Here is a 17,447-nt window from a genome sequence, read left to right as displayed (position 1 = left end):
TCATTCATGTATTCACTCATTCTTCAGATACTCCCTGAGTACTTGCTATGAGGCAAGTATTCACTATTTAGGTGCTGCTGACTTAGTGGTAAGCAAGATAAACAAGATCTCTGTTCTTATGAAAGTAACATTCCAGTGCTTAGAGATATTCAATATTTCAATCAAGAAACAAGCAAACAAGAAAAATACTAGATAGATAGCAATTGGTATTAGACAGGAAATTAGAGTGCAGAGTTATTTTATTTAAAAAAAATATGTTTTCATTGATAGAGAGGAAGGGAGAGGAAGAAAGAGATAGAAACATCCATCAGCTGCCTTCTGCACACCCCCCTGGGCATCAAGCCTACAACCGGGGCATGTACCATGACCAGGAATTGAACCGATGACCTCCTGGTTCAAGGGTCAATGCTCAACAAGCTGGCAAGTTACTTTAAATGAAGTGGCCTGGGAAGGCTCCTTTAGGGAGTTGACATTTAAGCTTGATAGAATATAACAGGGAAGTGAGTGAAAGGGAATTGAGGAAAAGTACTAAATTTAGGGTTTAAGTGGGTACTCAAAGGGTGGTCTGAGGACCTGCGGCAATCTGCAAGCTGTCCCCCTCTCCACCTTGGGATAAGTACAGAAATTGAGAGTAACCGTTAAGAAATTTCTATGTAACTTGACAGAGAAATTTTATGTCTATTAAACATAATAATTTTGAATGCTTTTAAATTTTTGTTTTTCTAGTAATTCATTTTTACAAAGGTACAGGTTGGACATTTTTAGAAATGAGGGGAAAAGATAATGTGGGGAAACTCTGGCTTAATTACTTAACCAAGTGATGAGTAGTAATGCCATTTCCTGAGATGACAAAGAGCTGGGTAGGAGCATCTCTTGGGAGATGAAAATCAAGTGGGCATGGTTTGGACCATGCTCAGTTAGAGATGCCCATTGGGCACCCAACCCATGATGTAGAGTAAATTGTTGGGTATATGACTCTCATGATACAGAGTAGATCATTAGACATATGAGTTCTGAGGAAAGACCAGGCTTGGAGACAGGACTATCAGCATACCGAAGGTATCTGAAGCTGAGGGATTGGATGAGATCACCTATCTAGGAGCTAGCAAAGAAGACTGAGAAAGAGAAGGAAAACCAGTATGGTGTCATTAAAACCAATGGAAGAAAATGTTTCAAAAAGGAGAAAGTAGCCATCTGTATCTAAAGATGCTGAGAGGTCTGGTAAGGTAAGAATAGATAAGTGACAACTAGATTTGGCAAATTTGGAGACCCTAACAATAGTAATTTCAGTGGAACAGTGAGAATGCCATCCTAATTGGTGTAGGTTAACAAGAGAATATGTGGCATGGAAATTATCCTATAACAATATAAAATTGCTTCAAGTAGTTTTGTTGTGAAAGGAGCAGAGAGATGCAATGAAGACCTAATTGGGGTCAAGGAAGATTTATTCGAGATAGATTTTCCTCAAGTATGCAGAGGGGACTGTTCAGTAGAAATCAGGACATCAGTAATGCAGACATACATCAGAATGCAATTCAGAAAAGCTTTGCCAAAATACCAGATAGGCAGTTCTACATATTGAAATGGACATTAATAATAGTTGTGGAAATTACATTCCATCTTCATTCCATTCCCTACAGGATTCTACTGGGGCTCCATGCTCAAGGTGAGGAATCGGGACTCACTAAGGCAGTTTGGGATTATAGTAGAGATACTGAAATCTCCTTTAGTGCTCATGGTGAGGAACTGGAAATGGTACATGTCTGGTTTATTGGGATTCCACAATATAAATCTAACATCTGAACCATAAAAAGTTGTTCCTTCAAATTATAATGATACCTTCTACCTCACCCGTAGAAATTGAAATTGAAGCATGTTTTAATGACACCTTCTACCTCACCCGTAGAAATTGAAGTATGTTTGCCATTTTGACAGGAGTACAAAATTTCCAGCTTTGAGCAGAGACTGATGAATGAAATAGAATTCCGCTTGGAACGTACCCCCGTTGATGAGTCTGATGATGAAATCCAACACGATGAGATCCCCACGGGCAAGTGTATCGCCCCCATCTTTGACAAAAGACTTAAGCACTTTCGAGTCACAGAAGGCTCTCCAGTCACATTCACCTGCAAAATTGTTGGAATACCTATCCCAAAGGTAAGGGAAGATGACCAGCCAGTTGGCAAAGCAACAACACAGAACTGCAGACATTACCTTAAGAAAATCTTAGCAGACTCAAGTGAAATATCTACTAGGGGAATAAAAGCTAATACCAGAGCCCTAGTGTGTCGTCCCAATATGCCAAGGTTGCAGATTGATCCCTGGTCAGGGTACATATAAGAAGTAACCAATGAATGCATAATAAGTGAAACAATAAATTTGATGTTTCTCTCTCTCTCTCTCTCTCTCTCTCTCTCTCTCTCTCTCTCTCTCTCTCTCTCTCTATCTCTCTCTCTCTCTCCCCCCTTCCTCCCTACTTCCCTCCTACCTCTCTTTAAAATCAATAAAATAAAAATTGGGGGGGGGGGGAACATCAAGCCTCACCAGCATGGCTCAGTGGTTGAGCGTCAACCTATGAACCTAGGAGGTCAGGGTTTGATTCTCCATCAGAGCATATGTCTGGGTTGTGGGCTCAGTCCCCAGTGTGGGGTGTGCATGAGGCAGCCAATCAATGATCCTCTCTCATCATTGATGTTTCTATATCTCTCTTCCTCTCCCTTCCTCCCTGAATCAATAAAAAATACATATATATATATATATATATATATATATATATATATATATATATATATATTTAAATACCAGAAAGTTAACAAAATCCAGTAATTTGACTAAAAGAGGCAGTCAGGAATAGGATTGTTAAGTAAGCCAAAAATCAATCAGACTTATGGGTAAATTAGAATTTTATTAAAATGTTAAAATAACCTTCTTAGTCATGATCCTCTGTTTTGGGCTATTGAGTCTCTCAACCATCACTCTCGTCAAATTGATATATATTTCTTAGCACTTATTGAATATCCAGTGTGCCTGTTGTTGTACAAAGTGAGCTATATTTGTATCATTACTGTTAGGTTGGTAAATGCTAAAAATGTCATGTCATTATCACTGGCTGCTGAAAAATCTTATGAGTCATCAGATTTTTTGGCAGTCGGCTGAGAGAAGGATTTACACCCAGTATGGCTGCAGCAAGAGATCTCTCCACTCTTCTTTCACGAAGACTAATTAGCATGTATGGTTAGGTAACCAGGAAATGTAGAGGAGGGCAGCTGCAACCTGTACTAAATCCCACCCCCTTCCCCTCTTTTAGGGAGCTCCTTGATACATACAGAATTTAATCTGAGAAATATATATATTCAAATTTTAGCCAGATGAGAAATTTAGTGAGTGAATCCTGGTCTTATTCTACTTGGCATTAATAAAGCGCACTATTCTTTCAAGCAAGGTGAGCTATTCCAGGTCCTGAGATCTGCAGCTGCAGAAGACTTGAGCCTGTGATGGAATAGAATAATGGGAAAAGTTCAGGCTCTTGATTTTCTTTACTTTACCTCTGAAAACATGTCTGGTCTTAGGGTAACTTTTTAAGTAATTATGAAGTACAATAAAAATAGTCAAAAGCTTTATAAATTATATAGACTTTTTATTTTTAATATATTTTTATTGATTTTTATACAGAGAGAAAGGGAGAGAGATAGTTAGAAACATCGATGAGAGAGAGTCATCGATCAGCTGCCTCTTGCACACCCCCTACTGGGGATATGCCCGCAACCAAGGTACATGCCCTTGACCGGAATCGAACCCGGGACCCTTCAGTCCCCAAGCTGACGCTCTATCCATTGAGCCAAACCGGCCCCAGCTATATAGACTTTTTAACTTAAGCATTGTATAAGTGCAGGAGCATATCACACTGTTTTTAATATGTTTTACAATTTTTCTAAGTGTTTTGTAATGTTGTGGGGTCGAGCCCTGGGCTCAAAATAAGACCACTGGAGGCTGATGATTGATTAAAAAATGCAGACAAGGATTTATTGAACTGGCCAGGATGGCCATGAGAGCACCACACGCAGGTAGAGTCCACAAGACCACACTGTTTCAGGTGTAGGCAGTCCTTTAAAAGGTCTAAACCACAAGAATTTTCCTTTGTTCTGAATTCTAAATTCTAAATGCTGGGAACAGCCCACAGAGTCATTCCCAGCCACATCCTGCTGGACATTGGAGTGTGGCCCTATCTTGTGATAGTAAATATTATAGTACAGAAGCAGAGCTCAGCGGTTAATCTCTAAAGGTTATCTACAGTTTCTACTCCTAAAGCTACTGAGTCAGTGGGAATCAATCTTCTGTGTCCTGGTCCACAGGCACAGGAAAATTGCCTTAGCCTCCAGGTCTCAATCTGGAAGCTGAGGCAACTACCCTGTTGTTTAAGCAAGAAAGCGAGTGCCGAAGCCAGAATAGCAGGGTTAAAATTCAAACAGCAGTTTTTACCTAAGTATGGTTGCTACCATACTTCTGTAAAAGATGAGTCACTTATAAAGATGGGAATCAGCCCTTGCCTCTCCCTACTCCCTACTTCATTATTCCTTAAAGATGTACAGAACAATGTATTTCCTCCTTAACTATCTTTTATTTCAGGTCTACTGGTTCAAAGATGGGAAGCAGATTTCAAAGAGAAATGAGCACTGCAAAATGAAGCGAGAAGGAGATGGGACATGTTCTCTGCACATCGAGTCCACCACTAGTGATGACGATGGCAACTATACCATCATGGCTGCCAACCCCCAGGTGGAGATGCAGAGTTTTGCTGCATGCTGAGGAAGGAGCAGTTGATGTCAGAAATGATAACTTGAGAAGTGCAAGTTGCTAAGGATTACTGAGGAAAATGAATAAGGAGCAGTGTGATTGTGTGTAACTGGAGCATAGTACCACAACTTAGAAGACCAGTTAGCCACTGATGGGTCCCTCAACCCCTCAGCCTTTGTCAAAGGGCCTTAGTGATATCTATTCACTGTGAACACTTCCCAGGCCTATTGGGCTTACACTTGTGTATATCAACTCAGTGAATCTCCTGAAGAGTCAAATTAATCTATCAAAGAATTTGTTGTTTTTGTTATTTAGAGAAAAAGCAAATTACTTCACAAAGTCTTGTGAATCTCTCTCAAACTCATAATCTCCTTTTTTGGGGGAGAGTGAAAGTTAGAAGGCCATAATATTTTGCTTTCCTTTTCTGAATAAGATTAACTTAAACTTTTCCTAAAAGATATGGCTGAATAAATATGTTCAACTACCATTGCAATAGGAAATTCTATTCTCACCCACTCTTTCTATTAAAATATTAATTTTGAAGGTAATCTTTATTGAGGAAAGTATAAAAACACTTGGCCATGATCTCTGTGTGTGGCTGCAGATAATGTTAAATGCACAAGAATTCTTTTTTTCAGTTGTGCTCTTTGTATTTCTCAACTTAAAAAATGGAAGTCATCAAAGTGTTCTTAAAAACCCCTTCCCCTGGAATATGAACAATGATTTAAGGAGTCATATTATATTTTTATCCCCCCAAAGAAAACTTATAATAGTTAGGTTCATAATGTTCATGTCCAGAAAAACTCATATAAATTGAAAAAAATGTATAATTCTAATTTTAATCTTGTTCATTTTCTTAGGGGAGAATCAGCTGCTCTGGCCACTTAATGGTACAAAGTTTGCCTATTCGCAGTCGACTAACATCTGCTGGTCAGTCTCACAGGTAAAGACAATATGAATCTTTCTTCTCTAGCCCCTCCCAAGCACCATTACTTAATGTGTAGTCCTCCACCTGGAGCGTCAGTGTCACCTGGAGGCTTGTTGCAAATGCAGAATCCCACCCCCCACCCCAGAATTACATTTTAATAATATCCCCAGGTGACTCGTAAGCACACTAAATTTGAGAAGTACTGGTCTATAGCACACTTTTGATACTTCAAAATTTGTAACCATCAATGGCAACTGTGTACATATAAATCAGATCTTTAGACTAAATTACCATTTTCTCTTTAATAAAGAAAAAACTGTTAATGATTTTTATGCACATAGATTGACTATTGTTGTTGTCTCCAATATGCCAATTTTCTCCAATAAATCTCTTGGCTTTCTTCTTCTCTGATTTTACTAACCACTAAGAGGAAAAATCATGGCATTTCCTTGACTCTTATAGAGGCCATAAAATCTTAGCAAAGCATTCCATAGTTGCTGACATGGACGAATTAAATGTGACTTACCAAAGAAACAAAAATAGAGATTCATGTTTCAGATACAGTATTTCACCACCATTGCATTATACCTTCGTCTCTCTCTCTCCTCTCTCTCTCTTTTTTTTTTTTTTTCAAGAGCAGCTGTTACTGTTGGTCAGTCTGAACCAGTAAGTTCATGATAATCTTAATGGTCTGCCATAATTTATAGGCAGGTCAAATTTTATTACTCAGAGACACACGGATTGCAGCAGCCTTGTTCTGGGCAATAAACAGGACTTCTCTTTTGGATCTCATTTGAGGTTCGACTTGAATACTGAGATATTTATTTATTTTGAGACTTTTGAACAACTGGTCAAACCCAAGAAGAGCTGAGCCACTTAACCCAGAATGACTTCAGAGAGAAAGAAGCTAAAGCCTGTTTATTTGACTACAGATCTCACAAGATAATCCTACAGCATATGAAATATTTACCACTTTGTTTTGTTTTTTTTACATGAGCTTCACACCACTAACAAATATTATATTTATTATTTGTTTATGGCCCAGCAACACCCTTTCCCTCCCTCACTGCCCTTCTCTCCCCCCCCCCCCCGCAAAAAAAAAAAAAAAAAAAAAAAGTTCTCCAGGCCCTATAGTCATGCCTGCATGCCTACTGTCATAAAGTTGTAAACTGGTTTCTGTATTTAATGCCTGAACATCTTTGTTGTTTTAGGGGAAGGTCCCGAGTGCAAGAAAGAGACAAGGAGCCCCTACAGGAACGCTTTTTCCGACCACACTTCCTGCAGGCTCCTGGGGATATGGTAGCTCACGAGGGGCGCCTCTGTCGGCTGGACTGTAAGGTAGGCCCTGGCACCCACCCATCCTTGGTTCCCGATCGGTTCACATTTTGCAGTTGCTGGTTTGCACTTATTTTTGTTTGTGTTTGTTTTGTTTATTTGTTTGTTTGTTTCAAGGAAGAGGGGATTGGGGAAGAGCAAGAGATCACTTCCCCCACCCACCCACAAGGCTCTTTTAGAGCGTTTAATACCAGGCAAATTCCATGAAATTTTTAAATCATTATATCTTTTTTTTTTTTTAATCCTCACTTGATATTTTTCCATTGATTTTTAAAAAGAGTGGAAGAAAGACGGAAAGACAGAGAGAAATATTAGTGTGAGAGAAACACATCAGTTGGTTGCCTCCTACATGAGCCCCAAATAGGGCTCAGGCCGTGGAGGAGCCTGCAACCCAGGGAAGGCCATTAACTGGGACCCTTCAGTCTGCAGGCCAACGCTCTATACACTGAGCCAAACCGGCTAGGGCTTAAATCGTCATATTTTCATCATGGTATTGTATCGAGTTAATGCTGTGTTTGTAAAAGACAACCAAAGAGGTGTTATAATTTCATTTTCCTTATGGTGCCTGGAAATTCTTTATTACTATAAAGCCAAAAGTGTGACTTTTCCATCCTTGGAGCAACTTGCTGTGAGATAGAGCCTTTTAAAAATTATAATCATGGCCCGACCAGTATGGTTCAGTGGTTGAGTGACGACCTATAAACCAAGAGGTCACAGTTGGATTCCTGGTCAGGTCACATGCCCGGGTTGTAGGCTCGATCCAGGGTGGGACATACAGGAAGCAGCCAATCAATAATCTCTCTCTCTCTCTCTCTCTCTCTCTCTCTCTCTCTCTCTTTCTCTCTCTCTCTTTCTCTCCCTCTCTCTTTTTCCCCCCTCTCCCTTCCTCTCTGAAATCAATAAAAATATATTTAAAAATAAAAATTATTTAAAAATAAATAAATAAAAATAAAAATTATAATCATAAAAAGATGGCTCCAAGGCAATTATGAAAACAGACACTAGTTTCTACTGCTAATCAACATTCATCACCTGTAGCTATGCCACAAGCTAATTCTGTGATCAGAAATGAGGTTCACTTAGGAAGCCTGGATATCTCTCAGTATGAAGAGAAGCTTAATCATCCCATCTGCCTTGACAAAGATGCAGAGTACGATGGAAAATTTATATGCAAGTTAGTAAAGGCTTATGGGTAAGCATTCATAAAGTCCATTTCTCTTGGTGATTCTTGCTCTCCCAATGAATGCCTAAAGAATATTTGGGATTGACTATTACTTCTATTACCCTAAACCCTAACAGATACCCATGCCTGGGTCCCATCCCCAGAGAGTCTGATTTAACATTGCTATGTTAAATAGTGGGCATCAGGATTTTCAAATGCTTCCCACGTGATTATAATACACAGCAGTGTTTGGGAACACTGGTTTAATGTCTGCCTTTCACTCGGCTCTTCTTACTTGGTAGATATGTGAACAAGATGTCATCACTGAAACTGGCGCTGCAGACCTATTTAGCTTCTTCATTCTTATTTATTCTATAACTAGAGGCCTGGTGCATGGATTTGTGCACCGGTGGGGTCCCTTGGCCTGGCCTGTGGGGATCAGGATGAAACTGGCAGTCCAACATCTCCCGAAAGCCAGTTGCTGTCACTCGGTAGCTCGTATGTTGAGTGTCTGCCCCCTGGTGGTCATTGCATATCATAGGTACCAGTGGGTCTGCTAGTCAGCTGATCACTTAGGCATATATATTTATAATGACCTGAATTTGGGGTCAAAATACTATACAATTTAAATTAATATGGCCATTCATCCAGATTCCTCTTGTCCCAATGTCTCTTCGCTACTCCATGTTTTCTTTCACTATTTGGTGCCAGATAAGGATGAAGAATTCAGCCACCAAATCAATCTGCCTGTCATCAGTCTCTCATTTGCCTCAGCTGTCCCGGTTCTTTTTTAGGTGAGTGGCTTACCACCCCCAGAGCTGACGTGGCTGCTCAATGGCCAACCTGTGCTACCAGATGTCTCCCACAAGATGCTGGTCAGAGAGACCGGAGTCCACTCTCTGCTCATTGACCCTCTCACTCAACGTGATGCGGGGACCTACACGTGTGTTGCTACCAACAAAACGGGACAGAATTCCTTTAGTCTGGAGCTCACTGTAGTAGGTAAGGTTTGCTGCTTAAATGTGACTCTTTCCAATGTCATTGCCCAAATATGCAGAGCCGCTGAGAGAATTCTTTAGGCCTTTTCCCCACCAAGTCTAATCTTAGTTTCCCCTTCACAGTAATAGGGGCCATATTTTGTACATTGCTTTATTGCTTCAAAGACATATCAGTAAGCTAAAAATATAATAGGGTGCCGTGTGCCTAGTATGCATGCAGTAAATGAGTCATTTTAATAGTTAATTTATCAGTTAATTAATTACCCAATTAATTAACTGAGCATTACTAAATTCAAGTCACTTGCCCTACAGATCATCACTCCTGGAACACACAAGGCTCTTCCTCACCCCACTCTTTAAGCTTCCATACCTTTCCATCTACCTGCCCTTCTCTGCCTAGGAACCTCTTACTGATTCCCTAAGGCTTAATTAAAATGTCACTACCAAGGCAGAGAGGATCCATGAGGCACACCCTCCTCTGTTTCCATGGTACTTAGGCCAGGAGACGCTCTCAGAGCACTTACTCTGTAGTCGCTCATTCCCATGCCCCCGGAAGAGACTATGAGCTTCTAAGGTCAGAGATTCTGACCTGCTCTTCTGTGGATCTCCAGCATTTGACTCTGCCTGCATCATGGAAGATGCCCAACAAACGTTGAGTCCATAACTAGACAATGAATTTTTACCTTAAAAGATGATGTGAACAAAATGAACGCCTGCAAACCAGGACAAGTCATTGTCACCTTTACGGTACCAGCCCTTCGGGGTAGTAGTCCAAACAGAATTAAATTTCAGAGCATACAAATTTGAGTGCTGGGTTTTCTCCCAGGTGTGGCTCCTACAGGAAATCTGGGTGGCTTACGCATGCTAATTCTCTCTCCAGGCTAGTGGCTGGTTCCCCCAATATTCTTTTTCTTTTTCTCACTCGTGATTTCTTCTTACCGACAGAGTAGAACAAGTTTATTCTGCAATGATATGTTGATTGCCAACTTTTACTTTTCCCCGCTCTTTTGCTGAAATATTGACTCTGGAACCCCAAGATCTGTGGTATATTGTCTTAATTGATTCTGCCTCCCCTCAAAGCCTCCTTGGGAAGTATAATTTGTGTATTTTTTAAAAAATAGTATATACTTCTGCCAAAACCGGTTTGGCTCAGTGGGTAGAGCGTCGGCCTGCGGACTGAAAGGTCCCAGGTTCGATTCCGGTCAAGGGCATGTACTTGGTTGCGGGCACATCCCCAGTCAGTCGGGGGTGGGCAAGAGGCAGCTGATCGATGATTCTCTCTCATCGATGTTTCAACTCTCTATCCCTCTCTCTTCCTCTCTAAAAAAAATCAATAAAATATATTTTAAAAAATAAATAAATAAAAATAAAAAATAGTATATACTTCTTTCAACTTTTCTATAGCTAGAAACTTTTTCCAAATAAAATTCAGGAAAATTAATATATCTTTTACAAAATGAACTCCTGTATAAAAGAAAGCGGATATGTGCAGCACATAAAATATATTGTTTCTCAAATTTTACTGCTGAGCAAAGAGGGGAACTCCTTAAATCGCACACCTACTATTTGCATCCCCTGTGTGAGACCTAGACCCTTGAGGGTTGCCTCTGACAGAGACGGTTTCCTCGTTTCTTTTTTTAATCCTTTCTGGAGCTTTTGTCAAGGCAGTGACTCCCGCTTGGAGGAGAGAGAAGTGTTCTGAAGAGGAGCTAAGGGGGTGGGGGTCTACTCTGCTAAGTTCCAGGACTGGAATGCGTTTGAGAAATGAACCCCCAGGCACTTACTGTTCACACAAGAACGGTCCTTCTCTCGTTCAGCCAAAGAGGTGAAGAAAGCACCAGTGATCCTGGAGAAGCTGCAGAACAGCGGGGTCCCCGAGGGCCACCTGGTGAGGCTGGAGTGCCGGGTGATAGGCATGCCGCCGCCCGTGTTCTACTGGAAGAAGGACAACGAGACCATCCCTGGCACCAGAGAGAGAATCAGGTACGGACCCCACATTCAGACAGACGCCCACATCTGTCTGTAGCCTTTTGAATCTGGCTTCTTCTGCTGAGATGAATGCATTTGAGTTATGTCCATGGTATTGTGCATATCAAGAGTTTATTCCTCATTGTTGCTGGGGAATAGTCTGTCGCATGAACATCCCACCGTTTTTAACTGTGAAGACATGGGAGATATGAGGGGCTGGGAGGATGGGTGTAAAGGGGGGTAAACAGGAGACATCTGTAATTCTATCAACAATAAAATATATACAGAAAAAAAGGTCTAAAGAGGAGCACTTGAGATCTTGCTTCCCAGCATATGTCATCAGTTTGGCTCGAATGAACTCCTATAAAAATTATAAACAGCCCTGGTTGGGTGGCTCAGTTGGTTAGAGCATCTTCCTATGCGCCGAAAGGTTGCAAGTTCAATTCCCGGTCAGGGTACATAAACTAGGTTGCAGGTTCGGTGCACACATGAGAGGAAATGAATTGATGTTTCTCTCACATCAGTGTTTCTCTCCTGCTCCCTTCTTCTCTCTCTGAAATCAATAAAACATATTCTTAGGTGAAGATTTAAAAAATCACAAATAAACAAAAATGAACAAAGAATTTATGAAGACTAAGCATAGTTTCTGTCATGTGTCTTTAGTCATATCAGTACCCAGAAAACCTCTGTGATGATGATAAGCTAAAATAAAATAAAGCAAAACAAAACGTTAAGGCAGTTAAACTCCTTCTCTATCCATCATCACCACACGGTTGTTTTTAAAGTAACTTTAAGGATCAAGTTTCTTACAGTGCTTCCCTAACCAACTTCATTTCTTTGCCACTTTGGTTTTATGCCACAAGGGGGCAAGCAAACAAAGGCAGCCAGAGTACAGAAATTCCTACTGAGAATTATTTCTTCACAGTCAAGGAAATTTGTCCCAGGGACTGTTGCAGCTGTCAGGTTTTAAAGAATTTGGGCATCTGAGAAGTCTATATAGGCCAGGATTTTTCTCTGGAAGAACTGAGAATATTCTCAAATTCACACAAGTCTAAATTAGTGGTTCCCAACCTTTTTTTGGCCATGCCCCACCTAAGCATCTCCAAAACCTTGATGCCCCCCTCCCTGTTGACATATAACCCTTTTTTTTCCTTCTTTTTTTTAAATATGTCTTATTGATTTTTTACAGAGAGGAAATGAGAGGGATAGAGAGTTAAAAACATCGATTCAGCTGCCTCCTGCACACTCCCCACTGGGGATGTGTCCGCAACCAAGGTACATACCCTTGACCAGAATCAAACCTGGGACCCTTGAGTCTGCAGGCTGACGCTCTATTCACTGAGCCAAACTGGCCAGGGCATGACATATAATTCTTATTCAAAAAGTGAACTCCTATTCATGTGGAAGAAGCCTAAAAGGCCACTAACTTGGTCTAAATAAGCTTCCAAAGAACATCACATCCATGAAAAAGAAAAATGAAACCATGAAAGGCCAGTTGAAGTACTGAGGAAGAAATTACTAAGAAATGTTTTTTAAAAAATAAGAATATGAAGTGATATGAAAAATAGCAAATAAAGTTTCAAAACATATAATAGAGAACTGAAATGCATAAATATGTCACAATATATACTTATATACTGTATATGAGCCCCCTAGAGCCATAAGAAGTGCAAAAATTCACTGTTAATGACTCATTCTCGAATTGCCCCCCTTAAAAATCAAATTGCCCCCCTGTGGGGCATGTGCCCCACATTGGGAACCACTGGTCTACATGAAGGTAACAGGTTCAACCCAGCCTGAAATCCTGGTGGGATTATCCGGGATTGCAAGGTGGAGAACTACTGATGTGGAGGAAACAGAAGGAGAATATGCTCATTTGCTCCTGAACTGTCTTGAGCTAAATGCTGCACATGCCCAGTTGGTTACATTAAGAAATACTCCCTCCATGCCAACAGTTCCTCTGGGCTTGGGACCAAGCTTTTCCATCACTTCCTAACAGAGTTCTTGTAGAAATGTCCAAAAGGTTTGGAAAAGAGATTTTTCTGGACGTTGGTTGTGACGAGTAGGGCTGCCTCGGTGGGGAGTTGGAGCGATCGGGAGAACAAGACTGGGTCTCAGCCTCCTCACGGCCTCGCTGGGTTAATTGTGGCTCTTTTGTCACTTCCTTCTACCTCAAGCTAGCTTTGATATTTGCTTTAAACTGGGGTCCCCTTCCCCCCGCCTAGGAACACCGCACCACTGGATGTGTCCCCAGAGTGTCCCTGAGCCCAAACCTTGACAAGCCGTCTCTGCCCCCAGATGCAATAGGGACATATTCTTTCTTTTCTCCAGTATGCACCAGGACACAACGGGCTATGTCTGCCTCCTCATTCAGCCCGCCAAGAAGTCAGACGCCGGATGGTACACCCTGTCGGCAAAGAACGAAGCCGGTATCGTGTCCTGCACCGCTCGGCTGGATATATACGGTAGGTGTGCTGGCATCGGTTGAACATCTGCATGTAATAGGCAACTTTTTAAATCTTTCTTTTTTTTCTTTTGCCCTGGCCAGTGTTACTCAGTGATTAGAGTGTTGACCCCTGCACTGAAGGGCCAAGGGTTCAATTCCTGGTCAATTGAACATGGGTTGCAGCTTTAATCCTGGCCCTGGTCAGGGTGTGTGGGGGAGGCAACCAATTGATGTCTCTCTCTCTCTCTCTCAGTCTTTCTCTCTTATTTCCCACCTTTCCTTCCTTCCACTCTCTCTACTTGTATATATCAGTGGAAAAAATATCCTCGGGTGAGCATTAACAACAACAACAAAAAAATAGTAATTGTTTAGAACCTAAGGTCCCTGCTATTTATTCATAGGCATATACCAAATTTCCCCCCCCCCCTTTTTTTTTTCTTGTGCCGTAGTGGAGGAGACTTGGCCTGCTATTTTCCTAGGTCTACTATTTAGAGGAAATATATGGCTTTCTGATTATTTTCCCTTATTCTTAGGCTCTAAAAGAAACTCAACTCTGAGAGAAGCTGACTCTAATGTACTTTCCCCAGGGAAAGTCAGTGGAGAGAGGACAGTGATATGTCTGTTAATTAGGCCAGGTTCCTTCACCATTTCACAAGCTTCACCTGTCTGAAGGAACTAGGTCTCCAGCTCCAGACCAATAACCCCTGAGACTGATGACTCACCCAACCCTGCCCACAGTGGCGGAGTTCCCAGTTCAATCTGTCCTGGCTCACCGCTTCCTTGTTCCTGTCCTGACTCCACAGCACCAATAGGAGGCGCTGTTTCCTTAGTTGGGACTTGTGGGTGGAGAAGGGGATGGCAAACTTGGGCTAAAATCAGTCCACTTTGTCCCTCACCCCACTTCCTGCCTGTCTGAGGAATGCGGACAGTAGGCCTCTCTCTCTCTCTCTCTCTCTCTCTCTCTCTCTCTCTCTCTCTCTCTCACTCACTTCTAAAAGTAACAATTATAAAAGTCTGGGTGCGATCTCAGAGAGAGCAGGGTGAGGCTAAGGGATAGTGGGCTGGGGGTGAGGCTTAGCTACCAAGGGCTGGCTCTTCCTGTGGAATCCCTGTAAGTTTTGTCCTGGGTTTTGTAGCTTCCGAAGTTTGATCTTAATTCACTCAGAAGTATTTAAACTCTGAAAGACTGATTTAAAACAATGAAATGAACAGTGGACCAATTTATAAATAAGAATGTGATTCCTCTCCTGATACTCCCTCTTCTTCACACCAAAGCCTACTCAAAAGACTTGTGTGGCAGTTTCTGAATCAGAGACAACAGCGGAGACTGGATGGATATTTCGTTCAAGCCATGGGCCACGCCTACTGGTTGTGTCTGCTAAAAGCAGGGTCTCCTTATGATAGTGCTTGGTGAACATGGGATCCCCTGTACATTCTCTTTTGCCCTGAACCGTGCTTGATGGCATGTAATTGCTTTTCAGTCTTCTTGCTATAACTCATGGCTGATTAGGGTGATAAGAGCATGGGGCGGGTACTTCTCAGAGGTCAGGACCCATCCTTTGGCTTCCATTTCCACAGGTTTCTTGTCTTCACTTCCTGAGAGCCTACAGCCCTCTCTACACTGCCCCTCGCAGGCCCCATGCTAGGTCGGTCAAAGGGGATAATTTTGATCAATCACCTGGGCGCCCACTCTTCCTTCTTATAGTCCCAGATCTTACTGGATTGCAATCACAGGTTTTTCAATTAGGCGTTAAAGAGATCACTAGCCCAGTTTCCCTCTTCCTGGCAGGGAAGGAAAGATTTCATTGTTCTCTTTTACAAACGAGTTATTGCAGACCCAGATGCATGTGAAAGCTTTCCCAAGACCCCACAGAAAGTGCTGGCGTGGCAGAAGAACGCACGCCTGCGGTGCACTCCTCTGATCGCAACATGTCATTCGGTTCCTTTTCCAGCTCAGTGGCACCAGCAGATCCCGCCGCCCATGTCCATCCGGCCCAGTGGCAGCCGCTACGGATCTCTCACCAGCAAAGGACTTGACATTTTCTCTGCCTTCTCCTCCATGGAAAGCACCATGGTGTATTCGTGCTCTTCTCAGAGCGTGGTGGAGAGTGATGAACTGTGAGGAGGTCTAGGTGCCTGCTGTGTCAGGGGGCAGACTGTGGAGAGGGAAGGAGGGTGAGCCAGAACCAGAGTTTTCCAAGCAACTGGATTTGAGTAAGTTCCCACCCTGCTGGGCCTGCGGCAAGGAGTGTTTTGTGTAAATCCCTGGCGGACTCCTGCGGTCTCCGCTGCGGAAGAGAGGTGGGCCTGTGCCTTCTAAAGATTCCAACAAAAACGTGAGAGGACAATAGCAGAGGGAACCAAAGATGTCAAGCCGCTGCCACCCACTGCTCTGGGGGAAAGCTAGCATGCTCCCTGCCCCGTGCTGGGTCAGGGATGTAGTCCCAGATCTTACTGGATTGCTCCTAGTAGTAGATTGCTCCTAGTAGACTCTCCTAGGAGCAATTAGGGGCCATATATGCTTGGGCTGAGAAGAGTTTAACAGTAGTGACCTTAGGTTTCACTAACTCGCCACACAATAAAAAGGAAGAAGATGGGAGTTCTCCATCGCCTTTCACTGATTACATCCACAGCTTTAGTTCCGGTGGCTTCGTTAAGTCAGCTTCTACTTAGCATCAGGAGGTCATGCCATGCAAGTCACATACGTCGAGAAGCGTTTTTGCTTATCCCGGGTGTACTGAGCCACAAAATCAGGTGCCAAAGTGTGCTTGAGATAACAAAATCACTGCGACACTCAGTACTGCACAGGGCACTTATCCTATAGCCAAAACAGGGCTCCACCCACCTGTCTGCACAATTTTTTTTTTTTACAATGGTGAGTGGAATTTATATATCCCTAGACTCGAGAACTACGGAGCTGCTAATAAACCAGCCAATAAGAAATCTTCTGTGGGGACACTTTTTAAAAATGACTAGCTTCAGTGGCCACTTGCAAACTATGCAAGAATCATCTTTGTCTGCCCATAAATATACTGACCCTCCCACTCCTCCCCTCACCCCCAAAGTCTGGAAGTGTATGAGGCAGTGAGGAAGAAAGAGATGCAAACAAGGGAAGGAAGTGACAGGAGAGTTCTTCACTTGCCCCTGCAGAGCAGTGGGTGTGCAAGGAGAGGTAGTTAGTAGTTGTGAACCCCTAGGAGGTCATTAATCAAATTGCATTTTCTATCTATGAAATATTACGCTAACTGGGAAAGTAGAAGGGAAAGGGAATTTGCCTCTGTATTCTAAACCACCAATTCAAAACCTGCCTTTCCACTTAAGGGATTTTTGGACAAGCTCACTGCAATATCCCCAGTGCCTAGAAGAGTGCTTAGCACAAGTAGACACTCCACAGATATTTTTTGGGTGAATGAATCTTACATTAGATAAAGAAATCTACCATTCACACACACCAGCCCAAAAATTGTCCTGGGATTGCTCATCAGAGCACAGTCTGCTCCCCAGTGATGTGAACTGGAAGCATCTGTTACCGATCCCTGTGCGCACGTTTCTGGTGTTCCCTGAGCTGGGCACCCGCCGCAGACAAATGATGCAAGTGAACAAATAGTTATTGCTTAGAAAGGCTTGGCACTTTTCTTCACTTCAAGGCAAGGATTTTCAGTATAAAAAGAAATTCATTCACTCAAAAAGTCATTTGTGTATATATAAGATGCTATGCTGGAGACTGTAAGATATACAAACATAGGAAGCTCCTGGCCTCAAGGAGCTTACAATCTAGTAGAGAAGGTAAGATATAAGGCATTTAGAGTGATGCTT

General features: G+C 42.3%; 1 protein-coding gene across 3 annotated transcripts in view; it reads left to right on the top strand.

Moving 5' to 3' along the window:
- MYPN (myopalladin) overlaps positions 1-17,447 on the top strand; it is an 88,837-nt gene extending 71,390 nt beyond the window's left edge. For all 3 annotated transcript variants that reach the window (XM_084904240.1, XM_084904241.1, XM_084904239.1), the window contains 8 exons: positions 1,936-2,157; positions 4,627-4,776; positions 5,655-5,737; positions 6,934-7,060; positions 9,014-9,221; positions 11,035-11,200; positions 13,517-13,650; positions 15,584-17,447. In XM_084904240.1, the coding sequence (XP_084760366.1) occupies positions 1,936-2,157; positions 4,627-4,776; positions 5,655-5,737; positions 6,934-7,060; positions 9,014-9,221; positions 11,035-11,200; positions 13,517-13,650; positions 15,584-15,753 (1,260 nt within the window). In that variant the 3' untranslated portion in view covers positions 15,754-17,447. The remainder of the gene's footprint in view (positions 1-1,935; positions 2,158-4,626; positions 4,777-5,654; positions 5,738-6,933; positions 7,061-9,013; positions 9,222-11,034; positions 11,201-13,516; positions 13,651-15,583) is intronic.

This window comes from Pipistrellus hanaki (assembly GCF_964339955.1).
Source record: "Pipistrellus hanaki genome assembly, chromosome: 14".
Taxonomy (NCBI): domain Eukaryota; kingdom Metazoa; phylum Chordata; class Mammalia; order Chiroptera; family Vespertilionidae; genus Pipistrellus; species Pipistrellus hanaki.
Note: the sequence above shows the minus strand (reverse complement) of the source record. Positions and strands in the feature narration are given on the sequence as shown.